Raw genomic sequence first — 18,263 nt, 5'->3', positions numbered from 1 at the left:
CTCACCCCCGACTCTCCATGTGAATTGAGGTGGAGGTCTCCACCGACCTGCCCGACTTTGAACGACGGCCTGCCTCCACTGTCGGCCCAGCACTGGACCTGCCTCTGACCGACTTGGGCAATTCCAGCTCCCCCCGTCGACCTAGACCGTGAGACATCACATCACACTGGACGCCCAATTCGGCTTACCTCGCAGGGCAGCACCCGCCGCCCGCAGAAGACCTATAGGTGCCTGAGGTGGACTCAGACCAGTCACCTCCCGCCAGGTCAGGTCAGTTCTGGAGAATTGCGCCCAACCCAACGAACGCCCGGGCGCCCTCGCTCACCGACGGGGCCACCAAACCTGCCCGGGCCTTTCTCTCTCGGGTTCCTTTACCTTAGCTCGAGGTTACAGGGTCCATTCCACTGCTGCTGCGCCAGGACGGACGGCCTGGAGCCAAGGCCATTCAGGTTCGTGTCGTCTCTGCCGTCGTCTGTGTCGCCCCATCCATCGCTCCTCGCCTGAAAGCCGAAGGGGCCCAGCCCAGGTCAAGCTCTTGTGTCCCGGTCCTGGTCTCGTCTCGTCTCTGGTCTCGGTCCCATTAGAGTTGCCCGGGACTCGCCCACCCATCCAGCCAAGACAGATCTAGTCGACGCCACACGTTCCGTGTCGGTTGTTTTTGGCTCCCCCCTCCCCGCTCGCCTCAGCGCCGCAGCCACATACGGCTCATCGAGGGTTCCCGACCCGAGAGATTGCCCCCCCCCCCAAGGTCTGGTCTGCGAGGCAGAGAGAGAGAGAGCTCCCCGAAGCACATGGGAGCAACCACAGCTGGGGTGGTGGTAGCCGAATAGTACCTAATTTGTTCCTCTCGGCCTGCTTCCTGCTTCTTGGCTGGCTGTCGGCTCCGCCTCGTTACCCCAGGTCGTCACGCCCGTCACCCCAGGTCGTCACCCTCCCGGTCTCTCCATTCTCTCACCCCTCCACTCATCAACTGGTGTTTACCGATTCCTCTGCCCGCAGCTGCACCAGCTGCTGCTTCCAGTCGCCAAGTCCTCCCGAGCCCTGCTGCAGCTGTCCATCCGTCGTCGTACTACGGGCTGTTGTCCCCGTGGCGATGGCGCTCTTGTGAGATGGTCTCGCCCCCGCACACCCCCCATTCTTCCCACCCCGAGGACCACCACCGCCTTGCGTCTGGAGCGGCCTATCCCTTGGTCATCTCTGTGCTACGCTAAGGACCATTTTTCGCTTCCTTGTGCCCGTCTATTGTATACCCGGTACCTATCGGCCAAGTACATCCCCGGTCTACACCATCCGCTCTCGATACCTTGCCTACTTGGCCAACCTATCTACTTGCTACCTAGCTTGTTAACCTCCTCCATCATGGTAAGAACCCCGTCTTTGCCTCCGGGCTGGCGGCTGGCGGCAGGCTACATGGTCGAAAAGGCACCGATCTCCCCATTCTTTTCCCTCTGGTGCCCACTCGAGCTATGTCGTCGACCTACAGCCGCCCACCTGTCTGTCTCGCACGCTTGTACCACCACACACACACACCCCCCCTCCTCGTCACTTACACATCTTCTACATCAGCCCCCTCCGATCTCCATGCTTGACATGGCCTTTCCTCACCGGTCTAGTCGCATTACTTTGCGAACGCCCCATTTTCTCAGCTGCTCCTTCCGTTCGCCAACGTGCGGTGAATTGATGATGCTTGTCTAGAATAATAATATCAAGAAACGTCGGGCTTACTGCCACGAGGACTCCCCTGCGGAGTCCGTGCTCCAGGACGTCTCACATCCCTCATCGGCTGGCTCTGATCCCCTATCCCTACCGGGCAACTACCAATATAATCCGGAGCGCGCCCTCTCTGCCAATGTGAGGATTGACGTACCCATCTCCACGCTTGTGGGCCTGAATCAGCAAGACCTTCAGCATTATATCTTCCAACAAGCCGCCTTGAACCTTGGTTGGCCACTTCCCTTCCTCCTAGAGCTCAGCACTCGGCAACACCATATTCACAAGAGACCTCGCCTGAATACGAGCCTTCATATGTCAGCTCCGTACTCGGGCGACGAACCTCTTTCTCACAATGGCCTGGAAAAGTCTCCCCTTACTTCCCGGCCAGGGCACAATGGAAGTGTCCTCCCGCCGCGACCGCCGGCCGCCTTGACCGACAACGGTTTTCCTTCGGGATGGACAGGCACGCGGCTTGCCGACTGCTTTGCTAGCTTTGGAATGTGCCCGCCTTGCTCTACCTACGAGCCCTCTACTTGTAAGTTATGGCTAATCTGTACGCATGTGCCGAATTCGAGACCTGACAGGTCATGCTAGCATATCAACCTCTGCCTACGACTGCGTCGTACGATTACGACGCCGCCAGGCCAGCTTTTGACGGCGGCATGTTGCCAATCCAGTCTCATGGCCAAGCCTCGTTTAACTCTTCGCCGATAGCTTCGGACCAGACGGGAATATTCGCCTGCGACGAGCCCGCATTGTTCGCCCTGGCGGGTGGTTACCCGCCGATGCAGCCTAACCGGGTCATGGGCACGCAGCCTCAGATGAGTAGAGAAGAGATGGTCTACCCGGTCCCGCCTGTGACTGTCAAATATGATAGCAACGTGGACACGCCACGCAATGGCACAGATCTTAGAGTTCCCATCCAGTCTCACCTCATGAGCCCTTCTGTTAGACCATCAAATTCCGTGCCAGGTCCATACAACGCCGAGCTTGATTCCCCACCATTTAGCAGGTACACCAGCTTCGTGGGTCTTCCTCCTCGCTACCACTCATCTCAAAGCTATGAAGTCAAAGGCGACCCGGATGGGTTAGAGCTTCAAGGAAGGTCGGCCACATTCGATCTCTTCCCACACCAGAGAACGCTCCCAGCCAGACGAGGACCGTTCACGGACCGTGACAAGCGAGACAAAACGGCACTCACAAGGAAAATGGGAAGCTGTATCAGGTGTCGGATGCAGCGCATTCGGGTGAGAAATTCACACTCCCTGCGCCTGACGAGCCTGACGGTGTTGCTCGGGAGGCTGGGACGTTACTGACAGTTTTGCTTAGTGTAACCTTGATCCCGAGGATGAGCGAGGCCCATGTGTGTCATGCAAGAAAATCGCCGTCAACAGTAAGGTGTACCGACTGAACTGTCTCCGTTGGAAGATCACGGACGTGAAGCTCTTTAAGCCCGGTCAGGTCAAGGGCCTTGAATGGACCAACCGCTGGAAAGACAGCGTGGTCGACGACATCGAGAACTGGGCAGCTCCAGAGTCGAGAACGATATACGTAACCGAAGGATACACCGGTGAATCGGTCGCGCTTCAAGTTCGACAGTTTCGACCCCAAGAGGGCGACAAGTTGGACAGGTCCTGGGTGTCGGGTGGCGTCAAGAAGAAGGTGCAGGTTCCGGCTTTTGCTATTGTCGATATGGATGCTGCCAAATCTGCCTTTGATCAATACATCAAACGAGGGTTGATCCAATGCTGCAGGCAGGTGTTGGACGCCCAGCAGGAGCTGCTCTGGCGCACGTATTTCCTCGCCATTGGAACGATGAGGAACGCCTCGACGAGCGACACGGAGCGAAAGCTGCTCATGAGCACGCTCGACCTCTGGATGTCCGTTAGGTTGACCACCAAGTCCTTCGAAATCGTCGGCAAAGAGACACTGGGCATGCCTCAGGACCTAATTGATGATCAAGACAATCCGTTATATCATAAGATTCCCCTTCCGCCGGTGATGGGCGCGCAAATCGATTCGGTTCTGATACACCAAATTCAGCCTCAACTTCGCCGAAGAACGCTCGAAGAACTGCAGAAGATGACGCAAGACAAGAAGCAAAAGACGTGGCTTACAACATACCTAGTAACGTTTATCTTGTTACACAACATTGCCCTCATCACGAAACACGACGCGGACTATGCTAAAAAGCATGGGATGGGGGTAAGTCGCTTCCTAGTCCGCAAAATGGCAAAAGGCTGTTCTTTGTGGGGATCAAGATTAGGACAATGTCGGCTAACGGTTGCTTATTACCACAGAGACGGTTTGCACGAGAGCAGAATGTCAAGGAGTATAATCTAGGTGAGAATTACGAACTAGTTGGGCTCCTTAATTCCTTCGCCCTCACTGACTGGCAGAGCAGGGGCGAACACACTTCTCGCTTACTTCCACTACTGCAACAAGGGCATCTATCCATTCTCGGACGACTGCAAGGATCAAGATCTCCATAGCTTGGCGGAGCTTGACGAGAACGCCATCAGATTTGTCGGAGAGACAAGGCGGCTGGCATCTAACCAAAGTGAGCAGGCCCTGGCCCACCCGATTCCTGACCATGCAGACCAAGACACTGGGGCGGCGCTAATGCATGTGCACCCCTGTGAACAGAACAGCAGTGGGAAGACTCGTGGCGTAGGGACGAGTATGAGAATGAGTACTTCTACGTGAGCCAGCTCTTTGAGCCAAACTGGCAGCCTCGAACAATGACCTAGTCTGGGCTTCGATTGGGCAGGAATGATTGGGTTTCTGCGTTTCCTGTCTTAGGTCAATGCATGTTGTTTGATGCAGGTGTGCCAAAAGAGAATGCTTTTTTGAGGAGGACGCTTGAACGAGCGGACTCTGTTGGCTAGAGACACATCGACAGGCGGACAGCGTGCCATGCTGCGTCTTTCTGGATTGGGTGCCTAGTCTCTGAGCCCTGGGGTTCCTTCCTCGAGCACCACAAACATCTCAGCAAGCCCAGTCGTATGAGGGAGATGGGACGCCTGCAAGTCGGGGCTGGCGAACTGCTTCTTACTAGTAGCACTATATCTTGCCTTCCAGTCTGCCAGCCAACCAGCCGCAAGCCTGAGCCTGTCCTGGTCGCAGTGTTTCTCCGAGGCCTACGCTGGCTGGCTGGCTGGCTGGCTGGCATAGATGGGCTTCTGGCCAGTGGAGCTGCATTTTGTTTGCGAGGAAATAGATACTGGATAGTCGTCAAGCCATGCCGTGCCGCTCATGTGCCTTTCCAGGCTGGTTAGCCGGCTTTCGACGCAGACAACCCCCCAATCAAAGGTCGATATGATATTTGCAGAGTCAAAACCCCGGCTCAGTCGGTCTGCTTTCGCTGCAACACCGGCTTCATCGAGAAGCACGTCCCACACATGTGAGCTGCACGGTGAAGTGCCACTGCTAGCCAAACACGGGAAAGTCCGGGGATGTAAATGGATTGCACTGCAGCTCGCGGGTTTCCATTACCCCACTACGGTCAGCTGGAGCCAAGACAAGACGGCCCAACCTCGAGGCGACATGGCACGATGAGTGTCCCCAGCGCGCCTTTCCGATGCGGCTCACGATTTCTGCCCATGGGTGCTGAACCGCTGGTGGGTACCAGCGATGGCCGTGACACCGGGGAGGTAAGGTGGATAGGTGGTAGCGAGGTGTTGGGCTTCCACGGCGGCAGATGGCCCGCCCGGCACGGCCTGCTCCAGGCACCTTGCCGGCTCTTGGAGTCTTGAGAAGCGGGTAGTAGTGAGTTCGGTTGGGCCCTTGTCGGCAACGAGGGGAAAGGAGTGTGACAATCGGGAAGATTAGGCCAGCGTGCATTGGGGTCGGTCTGGCCTTCGCACGAGCTGGAGGTATGAACGAGAGAGAAAGAGAAGGAGAGACAGGGGGAGAGAGAGTGTGTGTGTGTGCGTGCGTGCGAGAAAGAGAGAAAATTGTGCGTGCTTGCATGCGTCTGAGTGTGTGTGTGTGTGTGTTTGTGTGTTTGTGTGCGGCATGAGCGTGGGTGCGCAAGTGTGATGTGTGATAGGGATATTAGAACGGTGAGACGAACATGTATACATGCCGGAGTGATTCCATCCACATACCTAGGCATCCCGATCTCCAGGTCGCTCAACCTTTCTGATTGCCATTCTTCCCCCGAAATCGGCATGCCCGCTGTCGGGGGCCAGGCCAGGACGGCCAGCAAATCAAGTAGCTCCCGTCGTATGCTTTCCGTATGTATGCCCCGACTTCACACCAGCGCTTTGCGCAATATCCGAGAGCCGTCGCCGCCACGCTGCGCGAGCAAAGCAACCCCATCGACGCCATACACCCCCGTTCTCGTTGACCGGTCAAGCAGCTAGAAAGCCACAAAAAAAGATTGCCATCTTCTGGTGTGACTGAGTTTTCCGCATCCCCGTCTTGGTCATCCATCCGGTTTTCCCCTCCAAATCACCATCACACCCCATACCCAAGGCATCTCTTTCTCTTCAGTGTACCACTCCATATTGCTCTTAGAACCACCCCTTCGCCAAGCTGTCTTTCAACCTCCAGAATCCCATCCGGTACCTTCCAGGACCATCTAGCCAAAGTGACTTGCTGACTCCATGAACAGAGTAGCCACTCCTCGACCTTTGACAGTCAGTTCTGAACCCACACTGCAGCCGGGTGGCAGATATTCTCTTCCCGATTCACAAATCTCGAGCTATTTCGAGATTCCTGTCTCGCGGTGAGTTCTCGCCCCAGGCTCAACTATCTTACCTCGGTAGCCAAGGCATGTGTCCGAAGTACAGTACGGAATTTGTCAACCAGAGTGACTACAGCGACGCCCTCCTTGTCCGTTCTCGTTCTCCGCCTCGAGTCGAGTTCCGGCTTCGGCTGCCGTTGCTGTTGCTGTTGCCAGAAAAAACTTGTTGGGCTCCAGGTTGTCTTGTTCCACGACTTTTCCCATCGGAATGCCATGGTTTGTTGACCGGCTCAATATCTGTGTCCAGATCACTCCTGCCTCCATCAGCCGGCCCCCTGGCTCCCTTGCCTCCCCTGTCAGCTTCCTGGACTCCTTTCCGACTTTGCCTACTTCTCGACTACCGTACTTGCCTTGGTACCATCTACCATGGAACTATGCCAGCCCTTCTAACCACCCGGCGCAAAAAAGGGCGTCTGTGTGCAATTTAAGCGCGTTCCTCCCGCACCTGCTGTGTGCTCCCATGTCACATCCCATCGCGTACAGCGGCGGGTTCGATCTCGCTCGCAGGGGGAGCGTGGATTCGGCTCCACTTTTAATTCGAGACCTTGGGTTAGGTATCACCCGATACCCTAGGGACTCCAGAACTCCTCCTCCTCCTCCTCCTCCTCCTCCTCCTCCACTGCTCCGGGCTAGTACCACCTGGGCCTGGAACCTTGGCTCTGCTTAAAGGCATTTCCTCCCTTTCGTCTCCACTACCGCCGCTGCCGGTGCTGCTCCTGCCGTTCCCGCTACCGCTGCACTTTTTTCCATCTTAGGGAGGTCCCCTTGGCTAGCGGGCCCTTGCTGCGAAACGATCCCGAGAGGGCTAAGTATGTCTTCTACACGGCGTATTATATGCTTCACGCTGGATGTCTCGAATCTGCCAAGATCTAGGTGTCCACGACGGTTTCGCCCAAGACTTACACCTTCCAGCCTTTCAGGTTGGTAGAGTCAATTGGTTAGACATGTCAGCGAAGCGGGCTGCTGGGGCAAGTACCCTGCCAAGGCAAGTACTACCATGGGTCTTAGTACTAAGTACCGCCCCTGCCTTGTGTCCTCCACGAGCCAAGCCCGGCAAGACTTGACGGTAAGGCTGGTTTGGCACTCAACCCAAAGTATATTATCTACCTACTTATAGAGGTGGGTCAGGTACCTGGCCTACTGTGCCTCGAGGTGGACGTGTGCATGAAGCCACCTCAACCTCACCTGCCTGTCTTCAAAGAGTCTGAGCCAGTCCATACCTTAGCTCCCCGTCACCCTGCGCGTTTGTTTCTGGGGACTCAGCAACTGCGCGTCTCTGGCAGCGGCTGCGTTCGTGGATGTCGAGTCTCTGAGCCCAGGTGCTGCACAGCCCTGGGCCTGTGGTGACTTTTCTCGGCGAGAGCCGGGTGGTTTCCCAAAAAGAAAAATACCTATTCGCACCCGCCCGCACACTCTACATCTATTTGTTTGCGAGCGGCTTCTACCACCTGAGGTGGCCAGGGTGTCAAGCCATGCATGCCCGCTCCAAGTTCGCCCTATGGGTGCTGCTTCTGCCCACACCGGGGATGGAATCCCCAGAACGCCTCCAAGGCCCGATCATGGCTAGCTGCTCCTAGTAGTTGGGAAGCCGCGTTGCACAAAGAACGAGGACGGCTAGTGTAGGTATCTATGTCCATTCTTCCCAGCTTGCTTTAGCTCACCTTGCGCCTGCCTTACCTTACTTTACCCGCCCTTCTTGTCCTATCTCCCTCAGACCACCTCGAGGGTGCCCGCCTGACGGGACTTCCTACCTTCATGCCGGCTTGGGACCTCCATACGAAGCCGCAAGTGGAATGTTCTCTCTGTTTGGCTTCCGATCGTAAAGGTACTGTACTGTCGGTGTCCCTCCCGGTCCTGCTGTGGCGCCTTTGCAAAACATCGATATTCTCGTTGTGGTCCTGAGCTTCCATGCTGAATGCGCCTGCCCTTGCCAGCTAGGTTGCCCGGCTGCATCTTTCCTCTTTCCTGGGCTACACAGAGGCAGCTGGAGGTCGGGGGCTGGCAGTGCCCAGGTCTTGGATTCTTGTTCCTCCTGTCCGATGTTTGTTCTGTATGTCTCTCTCTCTTTGCCCTTCGTGCTCTCGAGCTGTGCCTTGTCTTGTTCAACAGTCCGTCTGTCTCTTGCCAGGAGACGGGAGGGATAATTTGCCCGGCCGACGAGCATCTTCTCTTTCTTATATCAAGCCCGGCCACGGAACTCGGTTCTGCCCAAAACCATGAGACCCGTTCTTCGTTCCCAGTCAGATCCCAATCACAGCCAAGGTCACAGTCCACAACCCCCATATCCAGCCTTTTCCCATTGCCAACCTACCTGGAACCCACCTCAGGTTGACACCCGGACTCCTTTCGACCCCTGTCCCCTAAAGGCACCGTCGAGACTCGCCGTGCTGGAGCTCTCCGCGCTGCCTAACCTGCCCTAGGTTTCCCGCTCCCCGCCGGAAAACCTGGATGTCCAACAAGTCTGCCCGCGTACCTTGCCTTCCCTCGGTTATCGACCCGTCTTCCTAGGCCAGGTAGTCGCTGCACATCCTCTATAAGGGTGGCACGTGCTGAGGTTCTGTAACCTCTGTTGATCTTCTCTCGAGGTAAGCACCCAGTATCCTGTTGGCGGCAGCATATCATAGCATCGCTCCGGTCGTCGCGCATGCAATGCCAATGCGCGTCAGATCGGGTCTAAGGGGGCGGACGTGGCGGTGTTGTTGTGGTAGTGTCTAACAGGGAAGGCGTTGACCCGGAGCCGATCAGGTAGTCATATATCTCCAGCTGCAATTCGCCCGCCGCCATGTCTGCTGTTGGCGCTGGACCCGTTCTGGCTGCGGCTATTGCCCCAATCGCTGGCGGTCCCAGCGCAGCCAAATCCAACGCTGACGTCCCGGCTCTTCCGGCCGGCTTTCCAGCCAAGCTGAACGCCAAGTTTGCGTGGACTGGGTCCGACTTTCCGACGGCCTCGGACTGGGCTCTTGTTCTTGTCCCCAACGACGTGGCCGAAATCAACGAGGCCGTCAGATTTTATAAATGTAAGAGAGCACCCTCCATTTTATTTACGCGCACATATCTTGTTGTCCAATTTTGTCTATTTTTCCAGCTGACTTGAGCCCAGCACTTGATCAAGACGGAGATCTTGTCGATCCGACATGTTTTCCGCTTCCCACTCTAGGGCCGAAGCTCTCGGCTCTCAGTTGGGATGTTCACTACGGCAAGGGCTTTTGCGCCGTTCGTGGCATTGATACGACTGCCTACTCCGTCGAAGACCTCATGCTGGTCTATTTGGGCATCCAGTCATACATTGCAGAACAACGCGGTCGCCAAGACAAGCGTGGAAATATGCTTGGTTAGTTTGTGATAGGGGGGGCCCGCCATGATTTTTGATGACTGCCAACACCAACTAACTAAAGATGCATCAAAGTTCACATCGTTGCCGACAACAGCACCAAGGATGCTGCCGAGCATCACCGCCACTCGACCAAGTCCATCGTGAGTTTGCCGCTTGTCTTGGCCCGTTCTTGTTGTCTATACCATAAGGCACGGAAGGGTTAACCACTGTCCCTATTTGGCAGACTTTCCACAGCGAAGAGGCGGGCGATGTCGTTAGCTGGTTGACGCGGGGCGCTGCTGCTGCCGGTGGCAAGTGCATAATTGCTTCTGCCTATACGATCTACAACGTTTTGGCAGCTACTCGTCCTGATGTCATTCGAACTTTGGCCCGTTCAGACTGGCCGTTTGCCTTGTGAGTTATTCCCAGATCGGCAACAGGAGGAGAAGACACCCCCTGATGTAGACAAAACCCGAGTACTAACTTATTGCCTCACATCGCAGGCCACGGTTTCAATGCCGGCCGGTCATCTTCTACCAAGACTCGAAGTTGATCATGAACTTTGGCCGTGCCGCTTTGCTCGGCAACGAAGCACATCCCCGACCAAGCCACTTGCCCTCGCTTACGCCCCGCCAGGTGCAAGCTCTAGATGCCATTGAGGCTGTGGCACGAGCCACCCAGATGGAGATAAAGACGCAGGCAGGAGATATGCACTTCATCAACAATCTTGCCATCCTCCATCGACGTGAGGGCTTCGTCAATGGCAGCGACGCGGCCGAGAAACGCCACTTGGTGCGCATGCGCCTCCGCAGCGCCCAGCTGGGCTGGCGCATCCCCAAAGAGCTATCTCACGAGTGGGATAAGGCGTTCAACAAACAGGGCGTCAAACATTGGCACCTTGAGCCCATGCCCGCTTTCTTCTTCCCACTCCGCAGCCAGCCGAACTAGGTAGCACGCCAAGGCGTCAACATCGGCTCCTCTGCACAAGCCTCGTTTTCTTCTGTCACTCTCTTATTAATTGGATTTGGTACTTTCTCTCAGGCTATTGGCTAGGTATGGCATGGGTCTGGGGCCTTGGAAAAGCGGCGTCTCGGTCAGCATTGATCCATTCCTACATTATTGGAGGGTAGGGGCGCAGTAAAGGGGGAAAACTCCGCACGGCTAGTCACAAAATCAAAAAGGAAAACGAGATGGGAAAATGCAAGGAGAGGGGTGGATGACTATCCTTCCGCGTTGCCCGGCTAATTTCCTAACTGATGAGTTTGGTACAGTACAGGTCTTCTATGGAAGAGGGGGGATGCAAGATGCTCGTCGATATCCTGCGTGCCCTCATGCAGGGACTGTGGACCAATAAATACATGCCCGCTGGCGGCGTCACGCATATGTTCCGCGTACCACTGTGCTGTGCTGTGATTTGTTTGACTGCGAGAAGCCTGGGTTCGTGTGAAGCCCGTCAATGCCAGTTCAGTGCGTATTCACTCAAATTACTCGTCATTCTCAGGATCGCCAGGCGGCGCTATGCTACATTAGATGGTCGCCAGCTTAGTTTGCAGTTCGTGCTCGGACGGCGGAACCAGAGACAAGCGGTCCATGGCATTGGAGCCCGGGGCTTGTGTATCCCTTCGGTGCGTCTGCAAGGTGCTCGAATCCGCATAAAGGAGCGCACCTATGTAGAGGCCGAGACTGATCGCGTCTCACAGCATCATCCGGCATCACTCCTCTTTTCCGATCCATCTGCCGCAGAGAGCCAAGTCAACGGATCCGGGCCCGCAAGACAAGTGATATGGCGAGGCCTTCGCCCTTTTTGGCAGATCCTTCCGAGAGATAGGGCAGTGATGGAGCAGCCGGGGGACTTGCCGGGAGTCTATCCAGAGAAGCGTCAGCGGCCGCGCCGCCAAGGTAGGGCATCCGAGGATGCAAGTGAGCCGCCAGGTCCGGCTAATTGCCGTGTCGGATGCAACTAATATGGCCTCATCCCCTTCCAAGCCCGGACGACTTCCGGACGCTGAGTCTTTCTCCACCATGTATTTTAGAGCTGCATCCTCTCGCCTAAAAGTGGCCATTCACAAAGGCTGGATTCTCCTCTGACGTCTCTGTGACGCAGACGCTAACGATGTGTTCATATTAGTCAGATATCGGGCTCGACGCCTTTGGGGTCTGCCAACCCAGGCCTGGCTGCAAGTACAACCTGAAGAGGTAAGGCAGGCTGAGGTTGATCGCGGTCTGGGACGGAAGATTTTCCCTACTTCAGCTCAGAGCGCATGAGTAGTATCACTAGCCTGTGGGGTCGTGCGTTAACATGCCGGCCAAGGCCGACAGCTGTCTCGTTCTCGGGTGCGTCCTAGAGATGGGTTAATGCAAACTCGAACGCATCAGGGAAGGGCCATGTGGCTCCGCGGCCTCCAAAGCTAGGAACTATCGAGGCTCGCTGCTACGGTGCTCCGCGCTACTCGCTCAGCAACCCAGGGATCGGCCAATGGATGGCCGGACCAGGATCACCGGCAGTGCATGTTGCCAAGATCACCGCCAAGTCTTGTGTCGCCGACCCGGAGTTAGTCTAGAGCGGTGCCCGAGATCGAAGCCGCTCTCTTAGCTGCATGTCTGCCCTGCGGGAGAGAACATAAGCGGACTCCCTATCTCGTCCGGAGTTTTCCAATGGGAGCGACTTCGGGGCCTCTTCCCTTTTTCTTCTTCTTTTTTCCTTCTTTCTGTATTTCTTTTATTTCCCAGTTTGCCGCCGCTGAACCTCAGTCCCGAGTCGTGATGTGGGGATTTTTTTGTCGGGAGATAGGCGGTGTCAGTCGTTGAAATAAAGTGTCAGCCCTGGGGTGGTCCGTCGACACTCATGACGTGACAGGGTAGATCAAGGTCAAGTATGGGAATTTTAGACTACGCCCCTTCCCTCCCTCCCTCCCGGCTTTTAAGTAAACACCATGAATCACTAGGGTTGTGCGGTACCAGAGTCGCATGCTTAATGTGTGCCGGGGGATCTCCCCTCTTTTTCTTTTCTAATCTTTTTTTTTAGTGTCCCGTCTCCTCTACTTTCCTCATTTGGGCTATTTCTCGTCTCTTGTCCATTGACTTGTCAGCCCAGCGATGTCCCATGATTCCAACCCTAGGCCCAGGTCAAGCTGCGAATCTTCCATTTTAAGTGCTCCTTGTATCCGTAGGTAGTACAGGCACATACATACACATACGTTCACTGGGTATTCCAGGTTACCCTTCCCGTCCAGCCCCCGCCGTCCCGCGGGTGTGGAACGGCATCACTCTTTTTTCAGCCAACCGATTTGTTGGGCTCGGCCCGAGCGGTGTGAACGAGATGCTGGGGTTTGTGCGCTGCGCTGTTTTTGGCCACTGGAAGGAAGCGGGCAAAGTTTGGCAATCCGATTCGCTTCCGCCCTGGAAATACACAAAAAAACACTCGATTTCCGAACCATGCCCCTGGCCGCTTCGAGCTGCTCGCTTCACGCCAACGTCACACCGCTTTGTCCCTGAAGCGCATACATATGCATTATGTACGAGCATGTAGTGGTCGTCGACATCTGCCTTGTCACTATGAACCTTGTCACATTCGGGGTCTATTCGGGCTCTTCCAGGTTCTTGCCCCTCATTCTCTGTCACTTCTCATATTTTGGTTTTTTCTTTTTTCCCGCTCTCCCGTCCAGAAACCGCCGTCATGCCAACCTCTCCTCAGCCCTCGCACCAACCAGGGCGCAAAAATCGGAGACTCCGCGTTGATCGGTACTCCACAAGCTCTTCCAGATCCGGCAGAGTCGTTGATTCGATGCGGGCCTTGCGACGTCGCCCCGGGCTCGTGTTGACACCCTCGCTCGAACGCCCGCCTGTCGTGTAACTGGCAAAGGTTAGTTTTGACAACCTCTTATGTCGACGCATTATCATTCCTGTTACTTGAGGTTGTTTTGGCTGCCAGGCGGGTTGCCCGAACTGGACAATAAAACCCTGGGCCACTAGGAATTGTTTCCGGCTCGTGTTTCACCGCACGCTGCGGCGGCGGCGGCGTTGAGGCTGGTGATGTGCTCGTCGTCTTGCTTGCGTTGATGGGGTATCGGCCTTCGGGTTCTTGTCGGTCTGCAACCGTGGCTTGGCCGACCGCAGGTGATGAGCATTCGTATCTGTCTCACCGGCCTCGATGCCAGCGCGAGACTCGATCCCCATGGGTTTTGTGGCCGAAGACTTTCAGCTGAATTCTGTCTTCTCTGCCTGTACCCCTGTATCACTTTTCCTTTTTCCTGCGATAGGGAGAGAGACCAGCCATTGGCGACTCCGGACGTGCGCCGTCCGGCTGGCCGATATGGACAGCACACCCCTTTGTCTGTGACGGGCCTTGCATCGGTTGCGACAGTACCCTCCACCGGTGAGTCCCAACCTGATTCCGGAGCTCCAATTCGGGTTTTTTGTAGTGGATGGGTTTTTCCGCTCAACACCCACTTTTCTATGTTGTCGTCGCGGCGAATTCTCAGCGCTGCTTCTCTCCTTGTTGTAATTCGTCGAGTCTCCTACCATCTCGCGCCATCGCCACTAGATTCGACACGCCGAGTCTTGCTGCGCTGCGAGATTATCTCGCAGCCAGCAATAAACACGAAATGGCGTGTTCTAGGCTCGGTGGCTCCAGGGTCGAGCAGGTGATATGGCGGAGATAGAGGATGATTTTGTGTGGTTTCGTCAAAAGCCCGTCATTCGTCCGTTATGAGTCTGTCATAATCGCGAAAAAAATGACAATCTGCTTTTTTTTCCCCCATCCCCCCCCTTTTTTTGCCCTCGCCCCCAGTTTACCAGTATTCACTCGGGTACGATCCAAGCCACTAAGGCAACTAAGTCTGCATTGCCAAGAGTTCAGGTCCAACGATTTCCTCCTTCCCGTCCGCAGATGCTTATTTCGAGGTCTAGGCGTGATATACTAGATATGTAGGTAACAAGGTAGGCAATGTTGCAGGTCAAAGGTGGTAGTAAATGACTTGCCATTGTTGCTTTCACAAGTAGATTTTGGCTTTTGAGATGCCCTTGACAACCTTAAGCTCAGGCAGAGAATATATATGTCTTTTATGGGCGCAGGCGCGGGCGCTTAGAGACAGCCCGGAGAGGAGAAGAGACAGCTGGCGAGAGCGAACAGGGCCAGCTATTACGTCCTATCATGGAATGTTGGTAGCCGAAGCCATATGATGCGTTTATTTATTAATATCCCGGTTGCTGTTTGTCTAAGTCTATTTCGTGAGAGTGCGGCCATCAACGCCCTTGCTCTGGATTATCAAGATTCTCCGGACCGTGTGAAGGCAATGTGTAGCTGGCACCAATGCTAGTTTTGTCACAACATAACTACCTAAAGTAGGTATGGATCGTTGCTTGATGGGACACGCAGAAGCTATTGTCTGTAAGAATGGCGAGGGCTTAGGACAGCTTGCCGTGGATTGTGCGGCGATGTGTATCTGATTCCAGTCATATTATTTCCTTGTATTCACTCCGTGTTTTGTAACATTTCGTCCGCTCAGGGAGGCTCTGCTCAAGGAGGGACTTCCACAGTTAGATCTATCACCAAAGTGACATATATTTCTGATACCCATCACCGCATAGACACTGAATACTACTCCGTGTTTCATTTTGCTTCATTACCCCCCTCCCTTCATTCTTCTGTCCAGGGAACTCATAAAAAGTCTGGAGAAACCGAAAGGAGTCCGTCTCTGCTTTAATTGCTACTTGATAACAACGAAGTTTAGTGCCTCCTGGTAGACCCTTGACTCCGGGCTTTGTTGCATCATCACGTCTCGTCGAGTGGGTAGATTGGAGATACCCCTTTCAGCGGTTTTCCTTTTCCTTTTCCTTCGTAACGAGGAGCGCTCGGGACTACTTGGATTGTATTAGAAAGAAGGAAATAGAGTGAGTGGAGTGTTAACCTGATGTCCCATGAGAAGGCAAGGCAAGACATCAGCTGGCCACTTGAGAGTCATTCTGGGGGCTTGGCCCGGTCGGTTCAAGTAAGGGAAAAAGGAATAGCTAGCAGGAGGTACAAAGATAACATCAGAGCATAGGCACCCGTTTACCACCCAACCTGCCTTGCCTACCTGGGTACGGGAGGGATCTAACTGTCGGTCTGGGTGTGACCCCTGATTGCATTTACGTGGGTGGCTTTCCCACGTCGTCACCTAGGCCTCTAGTTTTTGGTCTTTCGAGTACTTGAATTAGGTAGTAACACTTTCCTTTATATCTAGGTATTGATGATAGTTCACAAACCCGGTGCCCTTAACTCTTCAGTCCAGGAGTGAATAGACTGTTCTTCTTTACACAGAGCAATCGCTGTAGCCACTGCTTGGCCCCACGGTCCTTGTTGTGGTTGTCGATTTTTCGAGACTTGAGTCTTTCACTCTATGTTTGAGCAACGGGACCCCCGATATTTCGAATATGAGTTGAAAAGGTTGCTTCTCGTCTACCTGGGTCTATTCGGGTCTATACCTCCTATCTTTTTCCCTTTTGAGCTGGTACGGGCCCTCTGCATTAGACAACGAGTCCTTGCAGAGAGTTTCTCTTCAGACTGTAATGGTCGGGGATAAACGGCACAGGAATAGCAGTCATACAGGATGCCAGTTGCAGCTTCCCAAGTTGTGTCTTGTGCTGCCCTTTTTATTCTTGCTACCTAAATGTTGTCACAACCAATCAGTATTCCTGTGCTTGCATAGAAAACTTTTGGGGTTTATGCTCTTATCATGGGCCGGCTACTTAGCTTCTCAATTATCGTTAACTGTAGACGGGTGTTATGGTGTCAGTGCTGTTGAAGTACGTTCGTCGGGGGTATAAAGTCAACCAATAATATTTCTAGGAGGTATTAGGAACAGATAGTAGGTGAGCTTGCCGTGCTAGGAGGCACACTCTACACATGAGAGGCATTCCTTGCCGCAAGCCATTATAACCACTTCTCGGGATATGGCCGAGCATCTGCCAGAGCAAAGTCACAGTTCGGGTATTTGTCTTTTCTCTCCATTCCTCTAGCTAGGGTACTTCTTTCTATTCGGGTTTAACCTCTACGCAGGTCTGTGCCCGGGAATATGTCTTGATTGGGTTTTGCCGCACCTAGACCTCCCACAAACGAGTAGGCAGCAACCAACTTGCAACGCATATGCCAACAAGCTTCACGATGAATGTAGTCACCAGTGGCACAGCCTGAACGAACAACACGATGAGACTTGGGAGGAAAACTCATGAAATGCGACCAAATCCGGGCTTGTGAATGTGTAGGATATTTGTGACTATTCACCAATAGTAGTCTAATGGTGGTTGGAAGGCTTCCTTGATCGTGCTTGAACAATACATTAGGATGGGGATTTGTTTGAACGAGTAGCACTATACCCATAAATTCTCGTGTCTGTTACTATATCAGAAATCCGGCCTCGAATAACGTAGACACATACAGATACGCCTTTGGTATTGGGGCAGTGTCTTCTTTTCTGTGTAATCGGGGACAGCCAACCTGTGGTACTATGTATATAGAGAAACAACAACAGCTCACGATAACGACTGTTTACCTGAGTTGATAGGACATTGCCGCTGATTGCATACTTCTTTTGTATCTGAGCGCGTTATTTCTGTTCTGATTTATATGATACCTTAGACAGGAGGCGAGGCTTGCCTACGGCGAGGCACGCGATGGCACACTCTGCTCAATGCCTCAGATCCTCATTCTATCTCGGTGCTCTTGGCAATCGGAAGAAAGGGGGGATTTCACCATGCTTTACCCAACCACCAGAGTAAACCCGACCAAAACGCTCTACCAGGAAGTAACGTAGGAAGACCAGGATATCCCGGCTTGGTTGTACGGCATCGTTTTCTCTTTCCGCCTGCTGAAACCAACAGAGATATCGACAGAGCTAGGTAGCTCACCCTGAGTTCACGTTGGAAGGCAGATGAAAGAAGCGGACGCAACGTCGGCAGCGCTATTTCGGAGGAAAAGTTTCTTTCCAGCCCAGCAGCCGATACTCGCCCAAGACATTAAGCTCATCCTGTCTCCGCTTCCAGCCATTTCAGAAGATAGTGCCCGGCCGGCGAGGCAGTATGAGCAGCCGGCCCGACTGACGACAGCACAGAAGAGATATAACAGCTGCAACGCACTAGCTAGCTAAGGTGTCTATGGCATGATAAGAGAAGCGATGGCGAACCAGACGCAAACGAGGCGTGCATCAGCCACCAAATGAAGAGGCAAGGTCGTGTCTGTCCGACTGCAAGGTAGTACGGCATTCTCAACACAACAGGCGTGCCCAAAAGAAGGCCCATAGACCCAAACGGGCCGAAAAGACTACGTCAACCATGCTGGATTTGCAGACTTGAAACGAAATGTATGCAGAAGAATCTGGGCGCTTCGGCTTTTCTTCTATTTCCCGCCAACATCAACATGCACATCTACAGCGAAGGTCTACCCGGGCGGACTGCCTGGTTACCAGACATGTACATCTCGGCATTTCGTATCAAAGGATAAGCAAGGTG

The 18,263-nt window shown here is 54.2% G+C and overlaps 3 protein-coding genes across 3 annotated transcripts; 2 read left to right on the top strand and 1 right to left on the bottom strand.

Moving 5' to 3' along the window:
* Nucleotides 1–1,410: 1,410 nt before the first annotated feature.
* B0T26DRAFT_737127 (uncharacterized protein) lies at nt 1,411–4,463 on the top strand (the record flags this gene model as incomplete). Its single annotated transcript, XM_060443404.1, has 7 exons — nt 1,411–1,413; nt 1,696–2,248; nt 2,308–2,960; nt 3,043–3,918; nt 4,014–4,056; nt 4,118–4,273; nt 4,360–4,463. The coding sequence occupies 7 exons, from the start codon at nt 1,411–1,413 to the stop codon at nt 4,461–4,463; spliced, it is 2,388 nt and encodes a 795-aa protein (XP_060303329.1).
* Nucleotides 4,464–5,051: 588 nt separating this feature from the next.
* B0T26DRAFT_71062 (uncharacterized protein) lies at nt 5,052–6,279 on the bottom strand. The gene has a single exon (XM_060441989.1). It carries the CDS (start codon nt 5,885–5,887, stop codon nt 5,219–5,221), a length of 669 nt encoding a protein of 222 aa, XP_060303328.1. The 5' UTR covers nt 5,888–6,279; the 3' UTR covers nt 5,052–5,218.
* Nucleotides 6,280–9,245: 2,966 nt separating this feature from the next.
* On the top strand, nt 9,246–10,724 carry B0T26DRAFT_737126 (uncharacterized protein; the record flags this gene model as incomplete). The annotated part of the gene is made up of 5 exons (XM_060443403.1): nt 9,246–9,480; nt 9,564–9,794; nt 9,870–9,937; nt 10,021–10,190; nt 10,280–10,724. The coding sequence occupies 5 exons, from the start codon at nt 9,246–9,248 to the stop codon at nt 10,722–10,724; spliced, it is 1,149 nt and encodes a 382-aa protein (XP_060303327.1).
* Between the last annotated feature and the right edge of the window lie 7,539 nt (nt 10,725–18,263).

Source organism: Lasiosphaeria miniovina, assembly GCF_030549165.1.
Source record: "Lasiosphaeria miniovina strain SMH2392-1A chromosome Unknown B0T26scaffold_1, whole genome shotgun sequence".
Classification (NCBI taxonomy): Eukaryota; Fungi; Ascomycota; class Sordariomycetes; order Sordariales; family Lasiosphaeriaceae; genus Lasiosphaeria; species Lasiosphaeria miniovina.
Note: the sequence above shows the minus strand (reverse complement) of the source record. Positions and strands in the feature narration are given on the sequence as shown.